At 44.2% G+C, this 25,258-nt stretch overlaps 2 protein-coding genes across 6 annotated transcripts; one reads left to right on the forward strand and one right to left on the reverse strand.

Annotated features, from left to right (window-relative positions):
- Positions 1-1,153: 1,153 nt before the first annotated feature.
- Positions 1,154-7,122, forward strand: Spata45 (spermatogenesis associated 45). The gene is made up of 3 exons (XM_034512751.2): positions 1,154-1,240; positions 3,986-4,297; positions 7,054-7,122. The coding sequence occupies exons 2-3, from the start codon at positions 4,024-4,026 to the stop codon at positions 7,071-7,073; spliced, it is 294 nt and encodes a 97-aa protein (XP_034368642.1). The 5' UTR covers positions 1,154-1,240; positions 3,986-4,023; the 3' UTR covers positions 7,074-7,122.
- Positions 7,123-10,418: 3,296 nt separating this feature from the next.
- On the reverse strand, positions 10,419-25,254 carry Tatdn3 (TatD DNase domain containing 3). 5 transcript variants are annotated; one of them, XM_076941619.1, is made up of 10 exons: positions 25,100-25,254; positions 23,459-23,491; positions 22,268-22,341; positions 21,281-21,365; positions 18,743-18,805; positions 17,653-17,762; positions 17,191-17,246; positions 15,431-15,543; positions 13,637-13,711; positions 10,419-10,924 (listed from the first exon to the last, which is right to left on the reverse strand). In XM_076941619.1, the coding sequence occupies exons 1-10, from the start codon at positions 25,154-25,156 to the stop codon at positions 10,781-10,783; spliced, it is 810 nt and encodes a 269-aa protein (XP_076797734.1). In that variant the 5' UTR covers positions 25,157-25,254; the 3' UTR covers positions 10,419-10,780. The 5 variants fall into 5 exon arrangements, with proteins under 5 accessions (XP_076797734.1, XP_034368637.1, XP_034368636.1 ...); XM_034512746.2 differs by having other exon boundaries at positions 13,637-13,714; XM_034512745.2 differs by having other exon boundaries at positions 13,637-13,717.
- Positions 25,255-25,258: the final 4 nt, after the last annotated feature.

The raw sequence follows: 25,258 nt of genomic DNA on the forward strand, positions 1-25,258 counted from the left end.
ATCCACACTGGCTAGCCAGTCTATAGCTAGGTAAGGCAAGGCTCACAGTGTGAAAATCTTCCTCCAGCTGCCCTAGAAATGAGAGAATCCAGATAGAGCCTGGATTTAAAAATGCTGAGATTGCGCCCAATCGATACGCTTTCTCTTGATAATCCTTCAAATTATCTGTGGCGCCCTAAACAAAACAAAGCTGTTCTCATCCCTCTAAACACTCTGCACTGGTTTCCATGGTTACCATACCCCTGGCTTTTTACACTTGGGCGAGCTAATGTGTGTTTGCTGACTCATATGCTTTATGAACTGATGTGTAAACTTTCAATACTAGTCTTTCCTCTATCACTAACTCCTGCAGGAGGTAAAAGAAATTCTGACTTTTATATTTCTGAAATGTATTTCGTTGGATTTTCCTAAAAAGCAAAAGATACTCCTCTGAAAAAAGTTATCTGAGCTGGGCATAGTGGCTCACACCTTTAGTCCCAGCATCCTGAGGCAGAGGCGCGGGGGGAGGGGTGGGGGTGGGGTGGGGTGGGGGTGGGGGGGGCGGGGGCGGAGCCAGGAAGAGGAAGAGGCAGATGTATCTCTGTGAGTTTGAAGCCAGCCTGGTCTGTACAGTGAGGTCCAGGACAGCCAGAGCTACACAATGAGACTCTAGTTTTGTTTTGTTTTGTTTACAGATATCTCAATAGTCCTCTGTGTGAAATATCAAGGTAATTTTTTTTCCTTTGGAGATGAGATCATGTGATGTTACTTACGTTGGTCCCAAATTCCTAGCCTTAAAATTCCAGTGAGCTCCTAACACGTCTCTTCATGGAAACATGCTCTTGCTAGTCACCATTTTCCTCAGGAGTACCAGGCACAGAGTGAGTGGTCAAGAAATTAAGTCGCAGTGAATGGAAGGCAGACGAAGCTCACGGTTTTACATAGGTGCCTTGTGTAATCCCAGCCCTGCCCTATCGTCTGCCGTATGACTTAATGAGTATCCAACTTAATGAGTTTCCATTTTTACCGGTGACTTAATATCTTACTGATAATAAAAAACAAAGATCAAGTCATTCATCCAAGGACACCAGGTTAGGAAGTAAGTGGACTCTGGCTCAAGACTTCCTCTGTTAGCCCGGGTTCTGAGAACAGAATGGAGCTGAGGTGATGGAGCTCGGAAAATTCTATCACCAGGGCAACTGTCCAGTGGGCTGATCCTCACTGTGGACTTCAGACAGGCTTTGGGTTGGTGTTATTAAAGGTAATTTATAATTAATTTATGTACCTATAGGAATGATAATGCTGTTTCTCTCTGTATACAGTCAATTCCTACTATTATGGTACTTGTATTCATAAAAACCACTGTAAACACGAAACTAGCAAATCCCAGTCTCTTAGATGATTAAGCTCCTATAAACTTTGGTCAGCCAGTCAGTGTGTAAACTGTATGGCTGTAGTTTGTTGTTATGGCATCATACTGTATTGCCCAGTCTGTTCCTGAACTGCTGGGCTCAGATGATCCTCTGACTCAGCCTGGGGGGTGGGGGTGGGGGCATCAGGACACTAAACCTTTGTGCTGCTCTGTGTGCTTGGCTTCCATGGGCTATGAGAGCCACAAAGATTGACCCGGGTTAGCAGATCTTAATGAGGCTGAATAAAATATGGTAAAATATGGGCTTTTACAAATAAAGTCTGCTGTATCATCCTCATGTCTTCAAGCATCTTCAGTATCACAGGTTACACATATAGCTTCTAAAACACTGTGAGAATGAGCTGTGGAAACTGACCCATCCCTGTGTCAGTCACACAGAGGGCCACTTTTCTAGGCTTGCAGACTGTGCAGACTGCTGTTCACCAGGGCCTCAGACATGGCTATGTTCTCTGCTCTCAACCTCCTGAAAGTCTCAACTGATTTTTAAAAACAAGATTCCGGCAGTTTTGGCTTCACTGGATCCCACCGTTTCTCATCAAAACACACGTAAAAGAGATTAGTAATTAAGGAGACCAATATATGCTGTTTACTTATCAGATAGAATAAACCCATTCTTTCAAGGTGCCTAATTATGTGATAGATAGGTGACCATTTGTTGAGGGTGGCAAGAGTAAATTCTTCATAAGTGTCAGCTCATTTAGTCTGTACCATACTCTGACCTGGGCAATGAATGTTTTCACTGACTATGCCAGGAAATTATGGAAACTTTAGCTACACACACAGTAGGTAACATAGCTAGCATATAAACCTGACCCGACCTGCAGGTCCTAGGTTACTCGTGAGGGACAAGGAGGATTACAACCTGGAAGAACGGGAGAGAGAGAGAATGGACTCAAGGAAGCAAATGCTTATCAAGAGTCATATATTTGGGCACAAAGTGCTTATTTATAATACATTTTGCAAAGGGAGGGGTAAGAGGGATTCAGGTGATGGGAAAGTACAGAATCTTTTTGGCCTGTGCCCTGAAACAATGGCGGTCTAACTGCTTATTTCAAAAGATACGGTACACTGCTTTACATCTAAAAATCTATTTGTAACTATTAAGCAGAACCTTGTGGTTGCTAGGGAGATGAAGCTGCAGGGGACATTGTGCAGGTGGGGGGAGAAGTAGGGGGTGAGGATAAGAGGCGATGGTCCTGGCTTCTGACATAAACCCAAATGACCAGAAATCCATGGTTTTACCACTAGACTCTACAGCTGAGTGTTGGGCTCTAACTTATAGGTGATATGAAAGTTTTGATTTTGTGATCTCAGTGAACATTTGCACCGTGGTATATCTTTTGCAGTAGATTTATAAAATGGGCTTCTAACAAAATATAAATCCTATCACCATTTGTGTTTGATACGTACATATCTAGAGGATAGTGAAACTGTTAAAGCCAGGCTGAGAATGTTAGTCAGCGGTATAGTTCTTGCTTCAAATGCGCAATTCCCAGTATCCCCCCAAAAGTATTAAAGGAGATGGAATTTAGAGTTTAATTTCTTATGAATTAGAATCTCTAGTAAGAGAAAATGTGCTGATTAATGAGGTATTTGAGGTAACTGTAGGTTTATTCATAATATTGTTTGTTTAGTTTTGTGTTTTTAATTTAGGGTCTCTGTACATAGCTCTGGCTGTCCTGGAACTCACTATGTAGACAAAGCTGGCCTTAAACTCACAGTGACTCCCCTACCTCTGCCTTCCTAGTACAGGGTATATACCATCACACCCAGATAAATTGTTCTTGATAGTTTTTATGTCGCATTATTAATTGGTACTTAGACTGGTCAATTTTACTAAAGCAACTCAAAATACTCGTTAATTATTCTACAAGACATTTTAAATTCCTTTAAGTAAAAATTGCCAAATCCAATTTTGAGTGGATTTTTCTTTTCTTCTGCAATAGATTTCTAAAGAGATCTATTTAAGTCACTTGACTACCAACAGACTATTTTAGGTAGCTTATATATTACCTTTTATATGTGTTTTTATTATTGTTTTGCTTTCTGAAGCAGGGACTCACTTTAGCCCATGCTGGCCCAGAACTTACTCTGTAACCCAGGCTGGCCTTGAACTCAGTGCGATCCTTCTACCTCAGTCTCCTGAAGGCTGAGATAACAGGTGTGAGCCCAGGTTCAACTGCTTCCTAATGGGCCCCTTCATTATACTGTGTTTAAACCATGGTAGATATTGTAAAAAAAAAAAAAAAAAAAACCACAGCTCTAAGCTCACAGATTTCTCAAAGTGGATATATAAAATGACAAAGGTGGGTCAGTCAGGGAGATAGAAACATACCCTGCTGGTGGGACCATCTTAGATAGGTCACCAGCTAGCATGCCAGGAAAATACAACACGAATTGTTGGTCATTGCTGAATTTTGCAGTATTTGGGGGCAATAATGACCTGAGTTGGTTCTGAACCATGTTTTGGAACACGGTTTTGCAGAAGAGAAAGTCCTGGTAAATGTGGATACGAGGTGAAGCTGTCTTCTGAGTCAGACAGAAGACTAATAAGCATTCGCAATGTATTGGCAGGACGGCACGAATCAGCTGGCAACTGGTGTGGTAATAAAATGACATCCTTCAACAAAGTCAATGAAGTGAAGAGACAGGGAGGGAACAGGAGGCAGCTCCTAGAAGAGCTAAACGAGAAGCGTGAGTCCTACTGTCTGGTGGAAAGAAGCAACCAAGTCAGCCAGCTGAGAGTTCAGAAGAGGCACTTCAGCCAGGCCTACCAGTCCTTAGCTTGCATGCATATCAAAGAACCCGTTCCTGAAAGTGACAGGACCTCCTGGATCAATCAGGATATCTTTGTGCACAAGGAGAAAAGGCACTTCCCGCCAAAAAGTAAGATCATATGGTGAGACTCCTACCAGCCTATAGGAAGGATAAGTGGAGAGAGACTCAACAGACTTTCTGGGTTGAAAGTGGTCGCAAGGGAGTCTTTGAAGGTGATGATGAAGGCAAAAGCAGATTATTTGGGATAAGGCCCACAATAGACCAGAGATTTCTTTTCTTGAGTCTTTAGGAACCAAGCCCCACCACAGGCCAGGTGGTTCAGCAGTTAGCTGTTTGGGCGCTGCAGTCTGCACTCCAGCAGACTGAGGTGGCTCTTAGCTGCTGATGGTCTGACAATTACATTTGAGAGTTGCATTCCGATACCTCCTGTCTCAGAGTTTCTGTGCTTTACAGAGTTTTATGTTCAAAATGAAAGTAAAATGGAGTTTTAATAACAAATGTGACATACAATGTTACAAGAAGCAGTAATAAAAATATGAGGGGAGTGGACAGGGAGAGGGGATTGGGCTTGGGGAGGGGAGTGGGCTGGGGGAGGGGGGTGGGCTGGGGGAGGGGAGTGGTTGTTTTGATATTGTTTAAAATATGGATTGTGAATATCTGTTATGTAGTCAAGGCAGGCAATTGATAATGTTTTTTCATTTATTTGGAGAGAGTGTGCATATGTACTTTTATTCAATATAGCCAATACATTATTAATTTAGTTTACAAAGAATGACCCACATTGGCCTTTATGTAGCTCTGATTTTGCTTTTGGCCAGTGACCTTAGGCAGTGATATAGGGAGGTGATACAGTGTGACATGGAAAGACCAGACACTGCATTGTGATTGTAAGTTAATCTGTAACAATTGTGTTTCTTTTATGAAAACAAACACTAACCATCTTCACAAAAAAACGAATGCTTTGATATTCCTAGTTATAAAAGAAATACTACAGTCCTTCATTCTGCTAAAATTATTGAGACCAATCGTGTGTCAATTCTCAGGACTTTGATGGTGGAGAGAAAATCCACCTCTTTGAACACACATAGGCTACAACTTTAAGGAACATGCATAGTTTCATACAATGCAGAATCTAACACATCTAACTCCATAACTAACTTTCATAGTGTCAAACTGTAAATCGATAACCCCCAATAACGCCCAAATACATTAGAAAGCCCTTTGACTTTGATTTAAGTTTTGATCATCTGAGAAATAAGATGAAGATAAAAAAAAAATTGGCTTTGTTATTGAAAAAAAAAAAATCTTTACTGGAGAAACTCACCGAGAGCAGTCAGGTAGCCAGCCACCTCTTGCTGACCTAAAGAGTGATTACCTATTCCCAGAGCAGGATGGAGATCTGCTGCTCTGGTCTGAGAACAAAGGAGAGCCAGAGCCCTGGAGGCCAGCTGGGGCAGAGAAAGTTCTCATTTGTTAAATTAGGAGCTGGGACATTATGGTTCAAAAAAGGTATTCATTTGGTAGGTTTCAACACATACTATGTTAGACACAACATTTGCTACAAAGTAACAACCTCTTTTCAGGAGACAATGGTCCCCTATGCTCTAAATATTGAAGTATGAGGAGGTACAACACCCACCCTCCTGGGCAGTTCTAAGACAGCCTCATGCAGGCAGCTGGTAGACTTAGTTACTTTCTGTTACTGTGGTAGGGAACTATGACCAAGGCAACTTAGAGAAGGAATTATTTGACATGCAGTTCCAGACGGTTAGTGACTATAATGGCAGAGTAGAACAGCAGGCAGGTGTGGCAGCCAGAGCAGGATGCTGAGTTCACATCTTGAACTTGGAGCACAAGGCAGAGAGCTTTCTGCAAGGAGAGTTAAGTGTTAACTCCTCTAAGTTCACTCCCAGGACACACTTCCTGCAAGACCACACCCTCAACTTCCTCAAACAGCACCATGATCTGGGGACCAAGTGTTCCAATGCTGATGGTGATGTTCTCATTCAAACTTAACTGCTGGGGGACTTACATTTCATCTCTTTTCTGATAACCCCACATTTTAGTATCTGACCTCGCTTCTGACCTTCGGCTATGCGTACGGTCACACTGCCACTTCACTTGAAATCATCTGCGGTTTAGCATTGTTGAGACAAAACCCCTGTTACCAACTACATCTCTTACCATCACCCAGCCTCACCTTCCTGACCTGGGAAAAGTGGCCAAAGACCCGTGTGGAGCTCTGGCCCTCATACTTCTTACTGTGGCCCTGGCCCAGCCTGTAGTCACCGAAGTGGATCAGGAGCCTCAGACTACCCACTTGGCACTCTTCAGCTCCCACATTCACCTCACAGGACTGCCTGAGTGAACTGATCAGAACATGTGTTATGTTACCTGCTACACAAAACTCATCTGTGGTTGCCCACCACACTGAGGATGAAACCCACATTCTCACTCCGTGCTGCATGATTCTCCATGAACAGGCCCGGCCTATCTTTGCACAATCTCCTCTGCTCACCCAGGCTCCTGGGCTTTGTGTTCTTCCTCTTCTGGGACATGTCAGGTTGGCTCCCACCTTGGAAACTTGAGACTTCTCATATCTCTCTCTGTCTTTCTGTCTCTGTCTCTCTGTCTCTGTCTCTCTCTGTGTGTGTCTGTCTGAAATATACAGTGACTACAGTTAATCCCAGCACAAGAAGACAAGGGAAGGAGTAATTGACCCTCTTTGCCCTTCATGTTATCCTAGAAATTGTGCAATAGATTACATACTTAAGTGCATTTCTTTCTGACGTTTTGATTATGAGCCTAGCCTTCAACAGCTGACTCATCTCACCAGCCCAATAAATGTACTTTTTATCTTTCAGATAACGCCATATTTGGATAAAGTACGTCTCCAGAGACACACAAATAAACTCTCTTCCATCAGTCTTCAATGTCTGTGAATTATTTAGAAACATTACTACAAAAGAAACTGGCCCGGTGTCATGGTGAACACCTGTAACCCCAGCACTTAGGGACAGTGAATTCCAGGCCAGGCTGGGCTATGTCTCAGGACCTTGTCCCTAAAAGGCTGGGGACGCGTAATAAAATAAGATTAGAACTAAGTTGTCATTTCCCAACAGTAGATACTTAGCTTCAAGAACCTTGAAGAGCTGGGCACTGATTGGAGACACGAGACCGATGGTTCACAGCCAAAGAACTTAGGTTCCAGCTGTAGGGAACCTACTCTCTCGCTCTCCAGCCCAATGCCTCAGGACTCTCAGAGCTTGGCAAAGCTGCCAGGTAGATACACACAGGCTTGGGCTGCCCAGCAGAGGATCTCTGTTGAGCATAATTGACCTAGCCTTTGCCTGTTAGGAGATATTATCTTTATTATGTGACATAACCAGGCCTACCTCTGCTCCAGAGGGAGCTCCTTATCTCTGTCTTCTGAGGTGCTTACTTGGCCCCAAGGCTATCAGGGCCTCTGTTCCCTGGCTGGATAGAAACATGGGACTGGATCCATAGAGTTTATATCCTAAGCAGCCTAGAGAGGCCAAGGCTCTTAAGATTTAGGAATGAGCTCAGAGCAATGAGTGTCAGGTTACACACAGAGGTCACCTCCCCTCAACCTCCTTTCCCTGACCCCATCCTGATGGTATGCCCCTGCCTTCAAACAACTGGGTGCAGTTCTCCAAACTTGCCTCTGTCTCTTAGTTCCCTTCCCTGCCTGTGATTTAAACGCTATCTCCTCCATACCTTCCTGCAGCCCTGCCCACTAGACATTTCTATTTTGCCCTGTATACCCTAGAGCAGGCTGAAGCTAAAGCCGGAAACTCAGAAGTACAGTTGTATCTGAACTCTGACCCTACCTAAAACAGCGGGCGTGGAGCCTCTCATCTCCCAGGAGTCGGCATGTGGTAACACTTTTCTGCCCTGGTTTTCTGTAGTGTGCACGCTTGTGCACGCAGGATTCCTACTGCTTTCCTGGTCCTCTGGAGAGAACATTAGTGTGGCCGCATTGCCCTTGTAGCCATAGACAGCCAACACTTCCTCCCTAAGCTCCTTCAGATATCCACGCCCTTCCTCAGCTCTGCAATGTGCCGGGAGAGATGGGGTGGCAGAGCTAGAGGCCGATCAGATCCAACAAACCTTGACCTTCTAAGTGGGCCTCTGAACAAGAAGGGCCTGGGTCACGGCAAGGGCTGGGTTTCAATTCGGCATGAATGGGGCTGTGTGAAGAAGAGAGTCCACTTAGGAGCAGAGACCAGTGTGAATCTGCCGTCTCTCCCGGAGATTTTGCTGAAAAGCTCTTTCATATTATGTCCGCCTTTGTAGGTGCTTCTCCCTCCATGACCGTGAGGCAGGCAGCAGAGAACAGTCTGGACCTCAGACATTGTCAGTAGGCTGGAGTGTTGTGATGCGTTTAATCTCAGCACTCAGCAGGCAGAGGCAGGGGCATGTTTGTTAAGTTCAGGGCCAGCTTGGTTGCTGTACATAGTGAGTTCCAGGCCAGATAGGCTTACTGGGGTGGAGAGTGAGAAGCAGGAATGAAAAAAAAAAATAACCAATTACTGTGGCCATATTGGGAAGAAGTCAAGGCCATCACTATGGTACTTGCATGGCCTTTAGATTTAAACATAGGGGCAATTTAAGTGTAACTAAGTTCTCACCCATCACCGTCTAGACTATGCTCTGTCCTGTAAGGTGATCTGGTAGGTTGCTAGAACTGTGTAATCTCTGCTTGGCAGACAAGGTCCTTCTCTAGCTGGCATCAGACTAAAGCCTTTCTTTCCCATGAGGGAAGATTCTAACACCTGAGGCCCATTGCTTTAATAATCTGATAGTCAACAGGAGAGGTGCAGGTGTCTCTTCAGAACAATGGAGGGTCTTGGATATAGGTTCAAGGGGACACAGATTGTTGGGATATTAATGCCATGGATAGACTACAGCATGGCAGGACTTCTGCGGAAAGTTTAGATAACATGGTGTGTGGGGGGGGGGGGGGTAGAGAGATGGCTCAGTGGCTAAGAGCACTGATTGATCTTTCAGAGGTCCTGAGTTCAATTCCCAGCAACCACATGGTGGTTCACAACCATCTGTAATGGGATCTGACACCCTCTTCTGGTGTGTCTAAGACAGCTACAGTATATGCACATACATAAAATAAATAGATCTTTAAAAAAAACACAGTAGGGACTCTGAAGAGAGGAATTGGGACTCCTGTCGAAGAAGTGGGAGTCTTTTCTTACACCTTTCTGAGGACAGTGGAGGTTTCCTCCACAAGCCGGCTGCTGGGCTCTCTGATTCACAGGCAGAGGCAGGGAAGTGTGGGAGCAGGCTACCAATACCCCTGTTGTAACTCACTCCCCTAGATGAGATCCTGGGATGCAGTTCCAAGATCTAGTTTGTTGGTGACAGACACACAGTGTTTTCTGTAGGCCACCTGTCAGTGTCTATGAGAGGGGAGAGCTGCCGAGTGAGATACTGTGACCAGAGCAGCAGATGGATTCTAACATTGATCTTAAAAATACCTTCACTCTTGCCAAGATGTGAGGGCTAGTACAAATATCTCAATCACCCCTCTCAAGTCACCCCTATCTGGGGCAAATGTTGTATATGCTTAAACACAAGAGCTCGGGCTTCCTAATTTCCAGAACCAACTAACAAGCATGTGGACAAGTAGCGCCTGTCTCTCTTCTCCTGTTATGGTCTCCATTAATGAAACCAGCCAAGCATATCACAGGGTTGGAAGCCTGCTCAGTCCCTCAAAGGTATGTCTTTACCATCCAGGTGCTGTGGTGTGAGGCTGCAGCAATGGCTGCTTAGGAGGCTGAGCAATACTGAGCCTAGGAGTTTGGGGCTAGCCTAAGCAACATAGTGATGTTTGTCTCCTTAAGTGGGGCAGGAGATATCTCAGTACTCTCACAACTGCTGTTTCTGGCCAATGATATTATAACCCATACGGGCCCACTGACCAGCAAATCTGAAGCATATCTGCCGTGCACACACCAACTAGTAAGCATTCAAAGACAAAAACCCATGGAGCAGCTTCTATAAGCTAATTGCTAAGTGGGGGAGAGCGGGGGAGGGGCTGTCTTGAGGCTTTCTTCCCTCAAAGGCAGGAACTCCAGAAGCCACTGTGTATGTTTCTCCAGTCTACTCCGGGACTCAGCTATTGAAAGTAGCACACGATTATAGTCTGAACCCAGGGTTTCTGTATCCAAGCCAAATCATTCTTTTTCTAAAATAGAGGTTTTAGAAATCATTATTTTTATTTATGTTAAGTGTGTCTGTGTAGAGATATGCCACATGTGTGCCAGAGAAGCCCAGTGGTGAATCTTCTGAAGCTGGAGGAATTACAGGCAGTTGTGAACCATCCAATGTGGCTGCTGGGAATTGAACGTGAGTCCTTTGGAAGAGCAGCAACTGAGTGCTCTTAACGGCTGAGCCGTCTCTTCAGCCCGCATTTGTTTATAAGAGGAACATTTCTGTAAAACTGTGACTGCTAGCCATATAAAATGGCTTCTTCCTTTCAGACCACTAAAGTGAACCCTTGTTTTCCCCAGTGCTGCCCTGGGCTGACTTGGCTTGCAGGGGTTGATTCTGAAGCTATTTCTGGAGCAGGTTCTGGAGCTTGGGAAACAGTTTGAATGCATTCTGTGTCGTCACTTCTCGGACCTCGTCTACTGAGATCCCTTTCACTTGGGCAATGAACTCTGCTGCGATGGAAATGTTGCAGGGTTCATTCCGTGTCTGGAAGAGAACAGAGCGTGACACTTAGTGTGTAGATGCTTGGAGACTGTAGCTAAGACACACAAGCACACACACACAAGAATGAGCTGCTAAAACACCCGATGAGCTTCTCTCTTACTCTCTGAAGGAGCTGACATTCCTTTATTTATGCTTTTAGAAATGGGGGTGGGGGGAATGAACTTGGCAGGTATAGGCGACTCCAAGTCTATGCTGTTCCAGGAAGAACTCAGAGGCATTTGCAGCCAAAGCCCTAAGCACCCAGCAGGTGAAACAGTGTGCCAACTGAACCCAGGGAGAGCAGCTTGCCTGAAGGATTAACTGTCCTTGTTTGGTTGCATGCATGAGTTCTGGTAAAGGTTACTCCAGTCCGCTTGGCCCCTCACCTCAAAGGCTACCTTCCCAGTGTGGCTTCAAATGCCCCAAGCACTGGAAAGACTGCTCGATTAGCTTCTACCAGCTTGCTGACCTTAAGACACACTACTTTAATACCTGGGAAACAAATAAACATTCTGCTTACATTTAGTGTTGTTTCTTTTTTCTTTTTTAAAAAAATTATTTTATGTACATTGGTGTTTTGTCTGCATGTATATCTGTGTGAGGGTGTCAGATCCTGGAGGTACAGATAGCTGTGAGCTGCCATGTGGGTGCTGGAATTGAACCCAGGTCCTCTTGGAAGAGCAGCCAGGACTCTTAACCTCTGAGTCATCTCTCCAGCCCCCCTCAGTTGTGTTTCTTAATGATTAAAAAAAACAATATTTCTGCAATCAACAGCATTTAGACTTAATGAAAAACATTTCTGTAATTATTAATAAGTGGCTACTTGGGATAGCAATAAGAGGAATAAAATTATTAAGGCAAAAAACCCTTGATAATACAGGCTAAAAAAATAAGAAGTGTTTCAAAGATTTACATTCAAGTCTGTTCATCACAGTGGTTAAAACTCAGACTGGCTGAGAATGGTGGAACACATCTGAATTCCCAGTACCTAGGAGGTAGAGGCAGGATGATCAGGAGTTTAAGGTCAAACCTGGCTACATTCTGAGTTAGAGGTCAGTCTGGCTTTATGAGACCTGTCTCTCTCTCTCTCTCTCTCTCTCTCTCTCTCTCTCAGTCTGGCTTCATGAGATCTCTCTCTCTCTCTCTCTCTCTCTCTCTCTCTCTCTCTCTCTCACACACACACACACAGAGGTACGTATATACATTTATGACATACCAAGTTTTTTTCTTTATTATTTTATGTGTATGTTTTGCCTGCATGTATGTGTGTGCACTGTATGCCTGACTGCTGGCTATAGAGGCCACCAAGGTCATTGAGTTCTCTGGAACTGGAGTTATAAATGGTTATAAGCTATCATGTAGATACTGGGACTAGAACCCAGATCCTCTGGAAGAATAGCCAATGCTCTTGACCACTGAACCATCTCTCCAGTCCCTAACAACAAGTTGTAACAGTGGAACACTGTGTGGTTATTAAATTGAGTTATTAATAACTCAAAGTTATTACTTTGAGTGCTGGAGAGATGGCTCAGTAGTTAAGAGCACTGGCTGCTCTTCCAGAGGACCAAAGTTTAATTCCCAGCACCCACATGGCAGCTAACAACTGTCGATAACTCTAGTTCCAGAGGATTCAAATCTCTCACAGAAATATACATGCAGACAAAACACCAATGCACATAAAACACTTTGGGGAAAAGCACATTTATTAATATATACTAGTGAAAGAAGGTCTGAAAAAATTGTGTTCAGCCGATCCTATTCTAGAGAGATGTGTGAGTGTGTGTTTGTGTGTGTGTGTGACTAGATATAGGCACAAGAGCCAATCCTATCCTAGAGAGATGTGTGCGTGTGTGTGTGTGTCTAAATACAGACACAACACAAGGGCTGATCCTATCGTAGAGAGATGTGTGTGTGTGTGTGTGTGTGTGTCTAGATACAGACACAGAGGTCTAGAAGGACACAAGTCCTTAGTCCTACTGATTTCTCATAAAGAAGGCTTTATTCCCTTCCTGGAATGCCTCATGAACCTCAAATGGTCTCAAATGTCTATGAGAAGACAGTACCCTGTTCACAGGAAAGATGATATCCTAATAAGCTAATGATCTGGGCATGGTGGCACACACCTTTAATCCTAGCACTCAGGAGGCAGAGGCAGGTGGATCTCTGTGAGTTTGAGGCCAGCCTGGTCTACAAAGTGAGTTCCAGGACAGCCAGGGCTAAATGACAGAGGCTGTTCATTCCCACAGTCCAGCCCTAGGGAAGCAGAGGTAAAAGGATCAGGCATTCTACAGTGCGTTGGAGGCCAGCCTGGGCTATGTGAGACCCAGTTTCAATAATGAATGAATGAATAAATGGCTAAGTAGATAAACAGATAAATATAGTTTTGGAGAAATTAAGTAGCTTTCCCAAGGTCAGAGTCTCGAACTCACAGAAAGGATTTGATGGGTACTTTAATGACCCCAGACATGCTGTTATGACACTTACAACTACACAGATGGAGGCATGTTCCCAGACATGCCTTTATGACACAACTACACAGATGGAGGCATGTTCCGAGTCATGTGACATTCTCTGAAGCTCAGCAGTATTCAGAAAAGACCCTCCAGGGAGCATGGCCTCAATTTAGCATTCGAGTACTGCAGTGAGACCCAGCTGAGCCACAATGGCCCAGCTGAAAAGATGCGTCTGCGTTGCCATAGACTACAGATCGCTTACCAGCTTTTCTGGTCCTAGCGCAGGTGAATCCGTTTCTAAGCAGATAGAACTCAGAGGCAGCTGTTTCACAAGCTTCTGCTTCTTAGAGAAAAGACAGAGTACGTTTAAAACAGAGGAAGCGGAATAGCATTAACTCACACGTGAATGACACTTGTCCTGTGGGACACAAACATTCATCTTTATCACTGGAGCTCGCTGGACAGCTACCATGCCCTCGCCAGTCCATTTCTGATGGCCACATGACCACTACAAAATGGGAATATTGCCTAAAATTGCAAAAAAAATTATCCAAAGCTTCCAGGGAGCCAAACACAATCAAGTATATAAGAAACGCCCCATGAGAAATCAACTAAAAAGACAAACAGTTGCTCATAGAGAGATTAAAATTCTTTGGCTGGACTTCCATTCTATATTCTGCACCTACAATACAGATGTGTCTCACAATCGAGAGCGTCACTGATTGTGATCTGTAGCCTTATCCCATAGAGCATGAAAAACGAGTGTCATGGAAATGACCAGATATGGGACGTTAGGGGAGGTTGCCTTTTAAAGATTTTGAACTGTAATTCATATGTCATGATAGTTACTCTTTAAATATATCCAGGCTAGACTAAGGGGACAACTGTCTAACATATATGAGGCTTCATACCTGGCACTGCAATGCATAAGTGTGTGTGTGTGTGTGAATACATATATGTACATAGATAACATTTACACCTCCACCACACTCACTCCACTCCCTTACCAGTCATTGCTCAGCCATCCTCCAGTCACTAGCAAACACACAAAGTAGCATGTTCCTCTTTATGGCTGAGTAGTACTCCACCGTACGGGTATACCATATTTTGTTTATCTGACATCCATCAGTAGACCCACTTCTAGCTTGTCTCTGCTCTGTGACTATCACGCACAATGCCCGTGAGCATCCACGTTGGGTTTGTGGTAAGATATTTTTCCCCTTTGGGAATATCTTACTAGGGTGGAGGTAGTGGGGAGCAGTAACTCTACACTCAGATTTGGCGGGAACTCCTGACTCAGCAGTGTGGAGTAGCGGTGCTCTGCGTTCCCCTGAGGGAGTGACACTGAGGTTCTCTTCAGTTACCTCTTGATTTGTGTTGACTTCTTCAGAGAAGTACTCGCTTCCCGCAGCAGACTTAAATCCTTTGCAGGCTTTGCAGTCAGGCTCCTGTTTTTATCACTGAGCTTGTATCTGCACTTAGACATCTGTACACTGTGCTCTAACTGTATCAGCACTTACACATCTGTACACTATGTTCTAACTGTATCTGCACTTACACATCTGTACACTATGTTCTAACTGTATCAGCACTTACACATCTGTACACTGTGCTCTAACTCTATCTGCACTTACACATCCTGTATACATCTCTAACTGTATGAGCCACCTTGGCCACCATAACTGTAATACTCTCTACTAAGCCACCTCTCCAGTCCCTCACAGGTTCCTTTTTGAGTTAAGTTTTTTGTATGTCTGAGTGGAAACTTAAGACTAACTTTTGAAGCTGGGCAGTGGTGGCGCACGCCTTTAATCCCAGCACTTGGGAGGCAGAGGCAGGCGGACTTCTGAGTTCGAGGCTAGCTTGGTCTAAAGAGTGAGTTCCAGGACAGCCAGGGCTATACAGAGAAACCCTATCTCAAAAAACAAAAAGAAAAACAAAACAAAAAAAGACTAATTTTGAAACGTAACTAGAATAGCATCCCATAGGTTTGTCACAAAGCTTAGGTTAATCATGTTTTACAAAGTGGCTGCTAAGTTTTAACCAAAGACTTTACCTGTCCACTTCGTATGATGGATGGGGGGATCGAGAAGTAATAACCAGCCCTTACTCCTTCCAGGGCTACAGATGGCCGGCCATCAAATGCATGCAGCAGAACCTGCTCTGCACCTGTCAAATCAAACACAAATCATAGTTCCACGTGGTTTCCAACAGAGAGCTTCCCACTAGTCAAATTAAACAGAGATCTAAATTTTAAGTAAATATTTATTATGATGCGAAGATCAGACTCCAGTGCTTCTAAAGTTTCAATAAACAAATAATGTTTAGACAGGAGAAAAATAAGTTTTTAATCTTCAGAATAAAATAGTTGAATAACATTGAAATGCAGTTTTTAAAGCAATCACCTAAACTATCTACACCACTATGTCTTTTCTGTTTGTGAGCTGTCAAATTATTATTCCTAAGAGAAGGGTTTCAGGTAAACACTTTAATTTTCCTAAAAGAAATGCCAGTTTAAAAAAAAAAAACAAGAATTCACAAATTAAATAGGCCAAGGGCTCATAAAACTAACCCCTAATCTGTGTGTGTGCGTGCGTGCGTGCATACATGCGTGTATGTGTGTGGCTGAGGACCACACCCAGAGGCCCTTATACTTATGCTCACACTGGAACATCCTTCTACCACTAAGGTACATCTTTCACAGCAACTCCAGCTCTTATAGGGTAGTTGTTCAGCCTGCATAAATCATGTGTTCAGTGGCTCCAGAGGGCCAGCACTGACAAATCCATCACTGCCACACCTCTGGCTGCAGGGAGTTCCATCACTTCACCATCTGACTTTCAAGTCGTGTGAATATTCATTATGATTGTAAATTTGTTGTACAATCGATTTAGTAGGCCACTCACAACCAATGTGGGTTTTTTGTATACACACAACTGTAGACTAAACACACCTATACAGGTATATGGACTGCTTCTTACACACCTGATAGAACTTTTTAATGCATATAGGAGTCTAAAAGTAAGGTGTATTTCTTACTGAGAATGGCATTTTAACCTTGGGAATAGAATTGTGTTCAGGTTAGGAAAGCCAGAGCAGGTGAGCGTCTTCTAACACACCATGACCTCAATCTGCACAGTAATGTTTGCTTTGTTTATATTAACTCATGGTGTGTATGTGTTTGCACAAGTACCACGAGCCATGGCAGAGGTCAGAGGACACCTCCGCAGAGACTTGGTTCTCTCTTGCTTCTTATGAGATCTGAGAATTGAACTCTGGTCATCAGGTCGGTGGCCTCCAAATCAAAGACAGAAAACAAGCCGACCACAAGCATTGAGTCCCTCTCGCCTTATTTTTTTTCTCTTTTGGAGCCAGGGGCTGGAGAGATGGCTGTGTGATTAAAAGTCACCCACTGCTCTTGCAGAGGACCTGGTAGAGTTCCCAAAACCCACATGGCAGCTCATAGCTGTCTATAACTCTAGTTCCAGAGGACCTGATGCCCTCTTTGGGCCCCTGAGGACACCTGGCAACAGATGCAGTGAGTGTGCATATATACAGGCAAGACACTCAAACGCATAAAATAAAAATGAATAAATAAATCTTTAAGAATACATAGAAATTGAAGCTTCAAGTTCTCCTTTGCCCCAGTCAAGCCAGACGGACACGTGATTGCACAAAATAACGTAAGTGGCACACAAGCTCATGGGGTGGGCTCTCCTCCAGTCTCCATGCACTCCTTGTCTTTAAGGGACCAAAGGGACTGGTGCTTAGACCCTCCACGGAACTGTGATGCTTGAATGTGAGGGATGTAAGTACCTTGTTCACGTAAGAGGTTGATGGTGGGTCTTCCAGCTGAACGTGAGTGCACATTTCTGTTTAACAACAACAAAATTCCTTTGAAGACTTTAGGAATGGAAAAATAGTTTTTTGGTTTTTTTTTTTTTTTGTTTTGTTTTGTTTTTTGTTTTTGCATTAAAATAACTCAGTAGGTCAGAGAAATGAGTCAGTAACTCTCACCAAGGATCAGGATTGTCCCCAGCATCCATGGCTGCAACTGCTTAACAACCCTAACTCCATTCCAGGGCCTACCGTGCCCTCTCCTGGCTTCCACAGGCACTGCACAGCCATGGTCCACAAACACACATGCAGGCAAACCCCCCACACACAGAAAGAATGAATTTTAAAAAGTAACTCAGAGGAAAAGAGATATAGAACTCAAGAGGACCAACTGTTACAGGGTTTGCTGTGTAGTTATGAGTAGAAAGACAATTCACCCACAGAGGCACATTTAGTCTTTTGGCCAGTTGAACTTGTTTGATCAGGACTTGTCTTTGTTCTTCCTTCTCCTCATCAGTGCCTGCATACCTGGGGGAGAAGTCTAGCCCCACCTGCAACAGGAAGACAAAGGAGAATTACACGTTCACATTCAATAAGCCCAAAGAGACCGTGAGGCGGCACACGGACTGCGGACATCGCTACACTGTAGCCTCTTTAGAGTGTTACCCAGCAGATTAACTAACACAATGTACCCCAACTTTTAAGTTGTTTTACACTCCTGGTGGGGTACGACAGCGTTAATACTCACTGCGTATGCCCCGCACCTCAGCTTGGTGCAGCAGCCCTGCTCGCAGGCAGAAGTCAGGCGGGCTCACTTTACTGTGAGCAGCGGAGGTTACAGAAGACCACGCCCACTGCTGCAACCTGGGCGGGTACTCTACGCAGTCCATTCACAATGCATCTTCTTATCTTTTATATTTAATGGGACAAGGTACTTTTATTACTGTGATAAAAATTCTCTAGCATTATTAGTACTTTGAGTGACAGGTCTTTAATCATAAACTTAAGACTAAAGAATGCCTTTATGTTAGCTACGAAGTGTTTTGGTTGTTTTTTTTTTTTTCAATTTTAAAAATTACATTTATTGGGTGGAGGGTGACACATGGAGGCCACAGTGCACATGCGCAGGTCAGAGGACAACTTTCCTCTGACCAGGCTTTGTGGACCAGGCTTGGTGGCAAGTACTTTCTGCTGAACGATTTCACGGCCCTCCCTCTACAGGCTGTCTTAGCTTCTCAGAGCAATGGCCACACTTAAGCAAAAGCGGCGTTTTTAGAAATATTATTACATTATCGTTGTAAATGGAAAATGCATTATGTCACCATTTAGACAAACCTAGAGTAAGGCTTTCTGTTGATCCATTCCCAAGTGGTCTTGATTACCGCTGAAGTACCAAGGTATTGGCAGGCTGAACACGGTGCTGAACCTAACTATCTAAGTCTGTTACAGTCACTAGTACTGAACTAAGGATTATTTCATATATCCCATGGAAGTCTGACTTAGGCATCACGTGACTAGCAAATGGGTTTACCTCTCCAATCGCCAACAACCGATCCTTGTAACTCTCAATAATAGGCAAAGCTACATCCAAATCCTGCAAGAAAAAAACGTAAATTTGTAAGCACCGCGAGGCGAGTAGGAATGCTAGTTCCTCAGCTGGCGTGTGCCTCACACACTGGACTCTTTTACCCAACCTATCCACAGGAATTATCACCTCTGCCACACCAGCAGCTCTAGCTAGAAATCTGAATAGGAGCAGCCACACGTGTTCTAGTTGCCAGGATGTGAAGAGCCCACTTAGACGTGGCCCTCTGCTTAGGAGGAGACATGTCCTCACAGGTCTGATTTGGAGTTCCGTGGTTGTCATGCACATGGCTCTGTCTCCTCCTAAGCAGTGGTTTGTCAGTTTATAATTGTGGCAGAACCATATTCCCTTTGTTCTCTTTGCCTTGATTTGTCTTCATAATCCTGCTTGGTTGATCTTAATTAGAGTCCAGCAATATAAACAATGCATTTCACATATGAGCTTGCTGGGAACTGCTACAGTGCTGGGCTGTTAATTTCAGTGATATTACCGTATGCATTTAAGAGACTTTGGCCTGTGGTGTCTTTCTAAGGTGAAGACAAAGTTTAGAATTACTTGTAGATAAGATTTTAAAGATTTGTTTATTGCTACCTGGGCAGTGGTGGCCTTTAATCCCAGTACTCAGGAAGCAGAGGCAGGCAGATCTCTGTGAGTTCGAGGCCAGCCTGATCTACAGAGTGAGTTCCAGGACAGCCAGGGCTACATAGAGAGAAACCCTGTCTCAAAAAAAAACAAAACAAAAAAATTGTTTATTGTATGTATATATGATATATGTGCTTCAGTGAGTTCCATGTGCCATGTATGTGCAGATGTCTGAGGAGGTCAGAGGGCACCAGAACTAGGTATCTCAGGTGGTTGTCACTCTGATGTAGGTGTTGGGAGTCCAACCTTCGATCTCCACAAGGGTGGCGTGTGCTTACCACTGAGCCATCTCTTCAGCTCCCTGTGGTACATTTAAAAACATTTGGTGGATTGTTTTCAGAATACGTAAACTGTAAAGTTCTTCCACTGGAGAGAATCACAGAAAGGAGGGAAGCAGATGACAAAGGAAGAGGGGATTTATGTTTATGAAGAGAGGGAGGCGGGGCTGAGGGGCAGTAACTTAAGGCCCTAGAGAGAGACAGCAGACTTATCAGGGAGAATTCACACTGTCCTGGAGAGCCAGAGATGTAGGACCCCTAGTGGAGAAGCTGTCTGGCAACAGCTGAGGTAGCTTTCAGATAAGGCCTCTTCCTTAGTGGACACCCAGACTACTCTGCCTCTGGGACCAGGGACCCAGGAAAAGAGGGAGAAATAGCTCACTTACAAAGTCTGAATCAGAAAGGGGCTGAAAGTTAAGGATGGAGATTGGATGCAGAAACTTGCATCTCCCAGAGTGTGTTCTAGTTATGAGAGAATAAACTAAACTCATGGGGAGGCCACTCAAATGTCTGATGAACAAACCAGAAGAACCGGACAAGTCAGGTGATAAACAGAGACTGAGACTATAACCTGACTCACGTTACTTATTTAATGCATACAAATGCACTTCACATGTTTTAAAAACTTGTTTTTATTATTTAAATTGTGTGTATGTAGGTGCCCTCAGAGGCCAGAGGCACTGGGTCTCCTGGAGGTGGAGTTACAGGTAGAGAGGGTGGGAATCGAACTTGGTTCCTCTGCAAAAACAGTATGAATTCTTAACCACTGGGCCATCTCTCTGGGCTTTTAATTTTTTAACTGGGGATTGAATGGAGGACCTCATCTGTGTAGGCAAGCACTCTTCCATTGAGGCCGTCTCTCTGTGTCATTTTTAGTTAAGGCAGTCTTACTTTGAGGCAAGGTGTCTCACTGGGACCTAGGGCTCACAGGCTGGCTGGCCAGTGAGCTCTGAGGATCCTCCTGTCACCACCTCCACAGCACTGAGCTTACTAGTGTGTGCCAACACCCATGGTCATCTTACATGTGGTCTAAGATCACACTCAGGGCCTCACACTTGCACAACAAACACTTATCCACTGAGCCATCTCCCCAGCCCTTCCATCATTCAGGGGGAGGGGCAGGGCGATGGACAAAGCAATGTGACATGGTTAAAAAATATGGAGAGAGTAAATTCATAATTCCACCACATCATTACATCATACAAGCCTGACCCGATCAAAGGTCTTGCTTCCAGTTATTAATTTAGAATACAAATCAGAAGCTGGGTTTGGCAGCACAGGCTGCAGTTCTAACAACTTGGGAACTGGAAACCGGAGGATCATGAGTTCGAGCCCTGCCTGAGCCTGAGTTCAAGGCCAGCATGGATGATTCAGTGAGACCCTTTCTCGGAATAAGACACTTGGCCAAGGTGACATCTCAGTGGCAGAATGTTTACCTGGTGTGTGTGAGGCCCATCCCCCAGCACTCCCATCCCACACCCTAAGGTTAGAACTTGGAAAGCAGTGTGGGGTGAGGGCGGAGTCAGCCACACTCGTTATGTCTCTTATTCTATATGACGTTTACCTTTAATGTCACACTTCTTGGTTTTTCTGGTGAAAGTTCTTGAACTGGGTGAACCCCCAGACACGGCAGGATGAATCCATTATACCTACAAACGTAGAAAGTTAAGGAAGCAACAGTAGGCCAGGAGACCACCTGCCTTTAGGGCTGAGTTGATTTCCCTCCTCCATTTTTTATTTCCTTGGAGACAAAAGTCTTGCTATGTAGCCCTGGCTGGCTTGGAACTCATTTTGTAGACCAGACTGGCCGCAAACTCACAGAGATCCTCCTGCCTCTGTCTCCAGAGAATGGGATTAAAGGTGTGTGCTATCATGCCTGGTTCTCCTCATTCTTTTAACATACAATTCTTTGATACTGTGTGAATCGGACATGACTATCTTTCTTCGTAAGTCTTTAAACCTTCATTAGAGAAGCTGTGGAGTCTATGCTTTGTCTCAGCACTAAGAAGGCTAAGGAGGCAGAGGGATTAATTAAAAGTAGCACCAAAGCTGGAGAGGTGGCTCAACTGATGAAGCTCAAGGGCTGGAGTTCTGCTCCCCAGCTGGCAGCCATGGTGGCTCCCCATAATCTCAGCACTAGGGAAGAAGGAGTGGCGGAGAGGCAAGGCATCCCTACCGTAAGCCAGGATAACTAGACTAACCAAAACCAGTGGCTTTGTGAGTATTCTTGGTTTAGTGAGGAACCCCAAAGAATAAAGAAGAGAGCCCAAAGAATAAAGAAGAGAGCCATCAAAGAAGATACCTAATGTCAGCCTTGGGTGTCCACATGCCCACATATGCATGCACATCTGCATACAGATGTAAACACACACACACCACACACACACACATACACACACACACACCATGCCATACACATACACACAAAAGAAGAAGAGGGAGGAGGAGGAGGAGGAAGAGGAAGAAGAAAAGGAGGGGAAGGAGGAAGGAGGAAGAAGAGGAAGAGGGGGAGGAGGAGGATGTCAGCAACGTCAGCAACAACAACAACAACCTTTCTGAAAGCTGCATGATTCTTTCAAATTCTCCTGCATGTTCAGCAACTGCCACAAGGGCCATGACATTAGCCTAAAACAAAACAAAACAAAACAAAAGAACAGAATATCAAACAATATGCACATTTAATATAAATTAAGGGAAATAAATATTAAATTTTTTATATATTTTATTATTATATTTTAGCCAGGTTCCAGTAATATAATCAAAATGACTACCACTGAATTCTTACTTCAGGCCATAGGTTCAATGAGTATTAACGTCACTTCATTAATTCATTGGACAGAGACAGCATTTTGGAAGAAATCAATGCCCTTAGGCTCATGTGACCCCAAAGCCCACATGACAGTTAAGCTGCCACATGACAGTGTACAAGTCATACTAGAAATAGTTCCAAGATTCCATAATTTTTAATTTTTATTTTTTATTCTCTATGTGTGTGTGCACACACATGTATGTGCAGGTACACACCACAGTAAGCATGGAGAAATCAGAGGACACCTTTCTGGAGTCAGTTCTGTCCTTCCACTGCAGTTCCAGGGATTGAGCTTAGAACATCAGGTTTACAAGTGCTTTTATCCACTGAGACATCTCTCTAGCCATTGATTAACTTTTTCTAGCAAGTCAAAGTGTTTCCAAAGACTTTTGTAATATATCCTAGATCTCCAAAATAATGTGACTTTAAGACTTGAAACACTGACTGTCCCATTTTACAGCACTGCCAAGCATGGTGTACGTGTTTTCAAATCAGACTAGCATGTCTCTATCATTTCACCAGCACGCCTCTGTCCTGTTACTAACCTTTAGACATTAGATTCCTCATCTATCAAGTGGAGAATATATGACTATAAAAGAGAAACTTCTTCAGAATGTGAGACTTTATTGTTTGTTTGTTTGTTTGTTTGTTTTCGAGACAGGGTTTCTCTGTGTAGCCCTGGCTGTCCTGGAACTCATTCTGTAGACCAGGCTGGCCTCGAACCCAGAAATCTGCCTGCCTCTGCCTCCCAAGTGCTGCTTTAAATGATCTAAAGTTCAGTGGGGGGCTTAGCTCTGTGGCTGGCACAGACTGAGAGCTTAAATATACTGTTAACCATGGAAACAGCAGAGTCTGTCTTCATGGACCCTAAAAACAGTATGTCGAATGAAGACAGGAGAGAAACAAAAGGGGGAGTTATGGATTCTAACTTACCTTCCTGGCTTTCTCCAACACATCATCCAGATCCTACAACAAACAGAAGCAACCATGCTTGTTTTACATGAGTAACTGCTCTTGGGCCACATACACTCAGCAGAGGCACCATAAAGGACAATATCGTTAGCAAGGAACAGGGTGGCAGAAAATGAAGTGACCTGCCTCTTGCTTACTCTCACACTCCGTGACACACACTACACCGAAACAGAAACCTCTGCTGCCAAACACACAGGGTCGTACTTTCCTCCTTCACTCTGTCCCTCAGCAGCGTGGGCATTTCCCCCAGGATTTGCTTTCACAGCCTCTATGGTGGTAACTCTTCAGTCTCCTTGACTGATTCTCTGTCCTTTTTGTGACTTCAAACTCTTCTGTTCTCTCTGCACTTGCCTTAAGAAATGTTGTCTTTCTCCGTTGTTTATTTAGCATCCTCGACCACACTAGGTAAGGTCTCTACCACTAAGCTACAGCCTCCTCTTCTCACGGTTTCAGATATCACGCTGAATCTCCAACTTACCGAGTTTTTACTCTCTCCTGGACCCATGTCTCACATTTGAAATGACTATGTAATCTAATCTTTCCACTTGGATGAGATCAGACTTAGCCAATATACTCCCACTAGGGTTTCTATCTGCCTACCTCCCCACTCTGATCCCAAACCTTGCTCTTTCCTTATTTCAGCAAAGGCTATCACCATCTTCCTTACAGTAAGCATACACTAAGAATCTAAATCATGCTCCATTTCTTCCTTCCCTTGCTGTCCACATCCAAGGCTCCTGTATGTATTGTTGGTGTTATTCCTAAAATATGTTGAATGCATCTATGCTGATTCTCATGATATCCTTACTGTACCGGCCTTTACCAACTCTTGTCTGTAAACCGAGACATTTCCTAAATGCCCTAGCTTTCTCTCCTCCTTTTTTCTCTCCTTCTTTTTGCCACTCAGCAGCAAATTTGTCTTCAGAATATTTCTCTCTCTCTCTCTCTCTCTCTCTCTCTCTCTCTCTCTCTCTTAAAATGGGTTTGTCTTTAAACTTTTATGGGTTAAGACTGTGCATCTAATGCAATCCGAATGTCTTACTGACCTTGAACTACCTTTCCCATCTCCTGGAAAATCTCCCGTCTTTGAAAAGTCTCTTTTATTATGTATTTCCAGTTGTTGGTTAACTAAAACAGACCAAATTCTATACTGTATGGGGTCTACAACCTGCCGGTGTTCAGCACTATCATACACTCACACCATAAGCATCACCTCCTAAGAAATAGGCATCCGCTTCTTCCTCTTCATGTTTCCCAACGTAGCAGGTAAAACCTATTTCCACCCCTACACACAGACTCCATCACGTGTTATTATTCCTGTCTGCCCCTTCCCTGTCCAGAACTAGAACCTCTGCTAAGGACTGGGACAGATCAGCACATCTCAGGAGTGGCAGGAGAAAGGGCTGTTGAAACGACAAACTCAAGCTTCGTGGAGATAATCAACCGCTACGTAAGATCAGAAAGAACAATCAGCACGACGACGCAGGTTCAAAGGGTAGCCATAGACTAGGTACGGTCTGAGGATTCGAGGACTAAAAGAAAACTTGCGGGAAAGGACGCGGCCCTCCCGACTCCCGCAAGCCCCAAGTCGCCCTCACATACACTGTCAAAGTCCGAGGCAGAGAGATGGCAGTGACAGTCCACTAACCCCAAACTCATAGCTACTTCTGCAGGCTTTTCGACAGGAAGCTGAGGGCAGAACTCTGGGGGCGCGGAATCCCGGGCGGAACCTTGCGACGGCGGATCGCGTTTAGGGTCGGA

The sequence above is a fragment of the Arvicanthis niloticus genome, chromosome 10 (assembly GCF_011762505.2).
Source record: "Arvicanthis niloticus isolate mArvNil1 chromosome 10, mArvNil1.pat.X, whole genome shotgun sequence".
Lineage (NCBI taxonomy): Eukaryota > Metazoa > Chordata > Mammalia > Rodentia > Muridae > Arvicanthis > Arvicanthis niloticus.

What these genes read in the sequence shown, in the direction of transcription:
- Spata45 (XM_034512751.2), top strand. Translation starts at nt 4,024, where the DNA reads ATGACATCCTTCAACAAAGTCAATGAAGTGAAGAGACAGGGAGGGAAC. An exon ending in AAGGCACTTCCCGCCAAAAA is followed by an intron (nt 4,298 to 7,053) that starts GTAAGATCATAT and finishes TTTATCTTTCAG; the next exon opens with ATAACGCCATATTTGGATAA.
- Tatdn3 (XM_034512745.2), bottom strand. Translation starts at nt 25,156, where the DNA reads ATGAGTTTGGGGTTAGTGGACTGTCACTGCCATCTCTCTGCCTCGGAC. An exon ending in ATCATGCAGCTTTCAGAAAG is followed by an intron (nt 21,366 to 22,267) that starts GTTGTTGTTGTT and finishes CTACGTTTGTAG; the next exon opens with GTATAATGGATTCATCCTGC. An exon ending in CCATCATACGAAGTGGACAG is followed by an intron (nt 13,718 to 15,430) that starts GTAAAGTCTTTG and finishes CTTTTCTCTAAG; the next exon opens with AAGCAGAAGCTTGTGAAACA.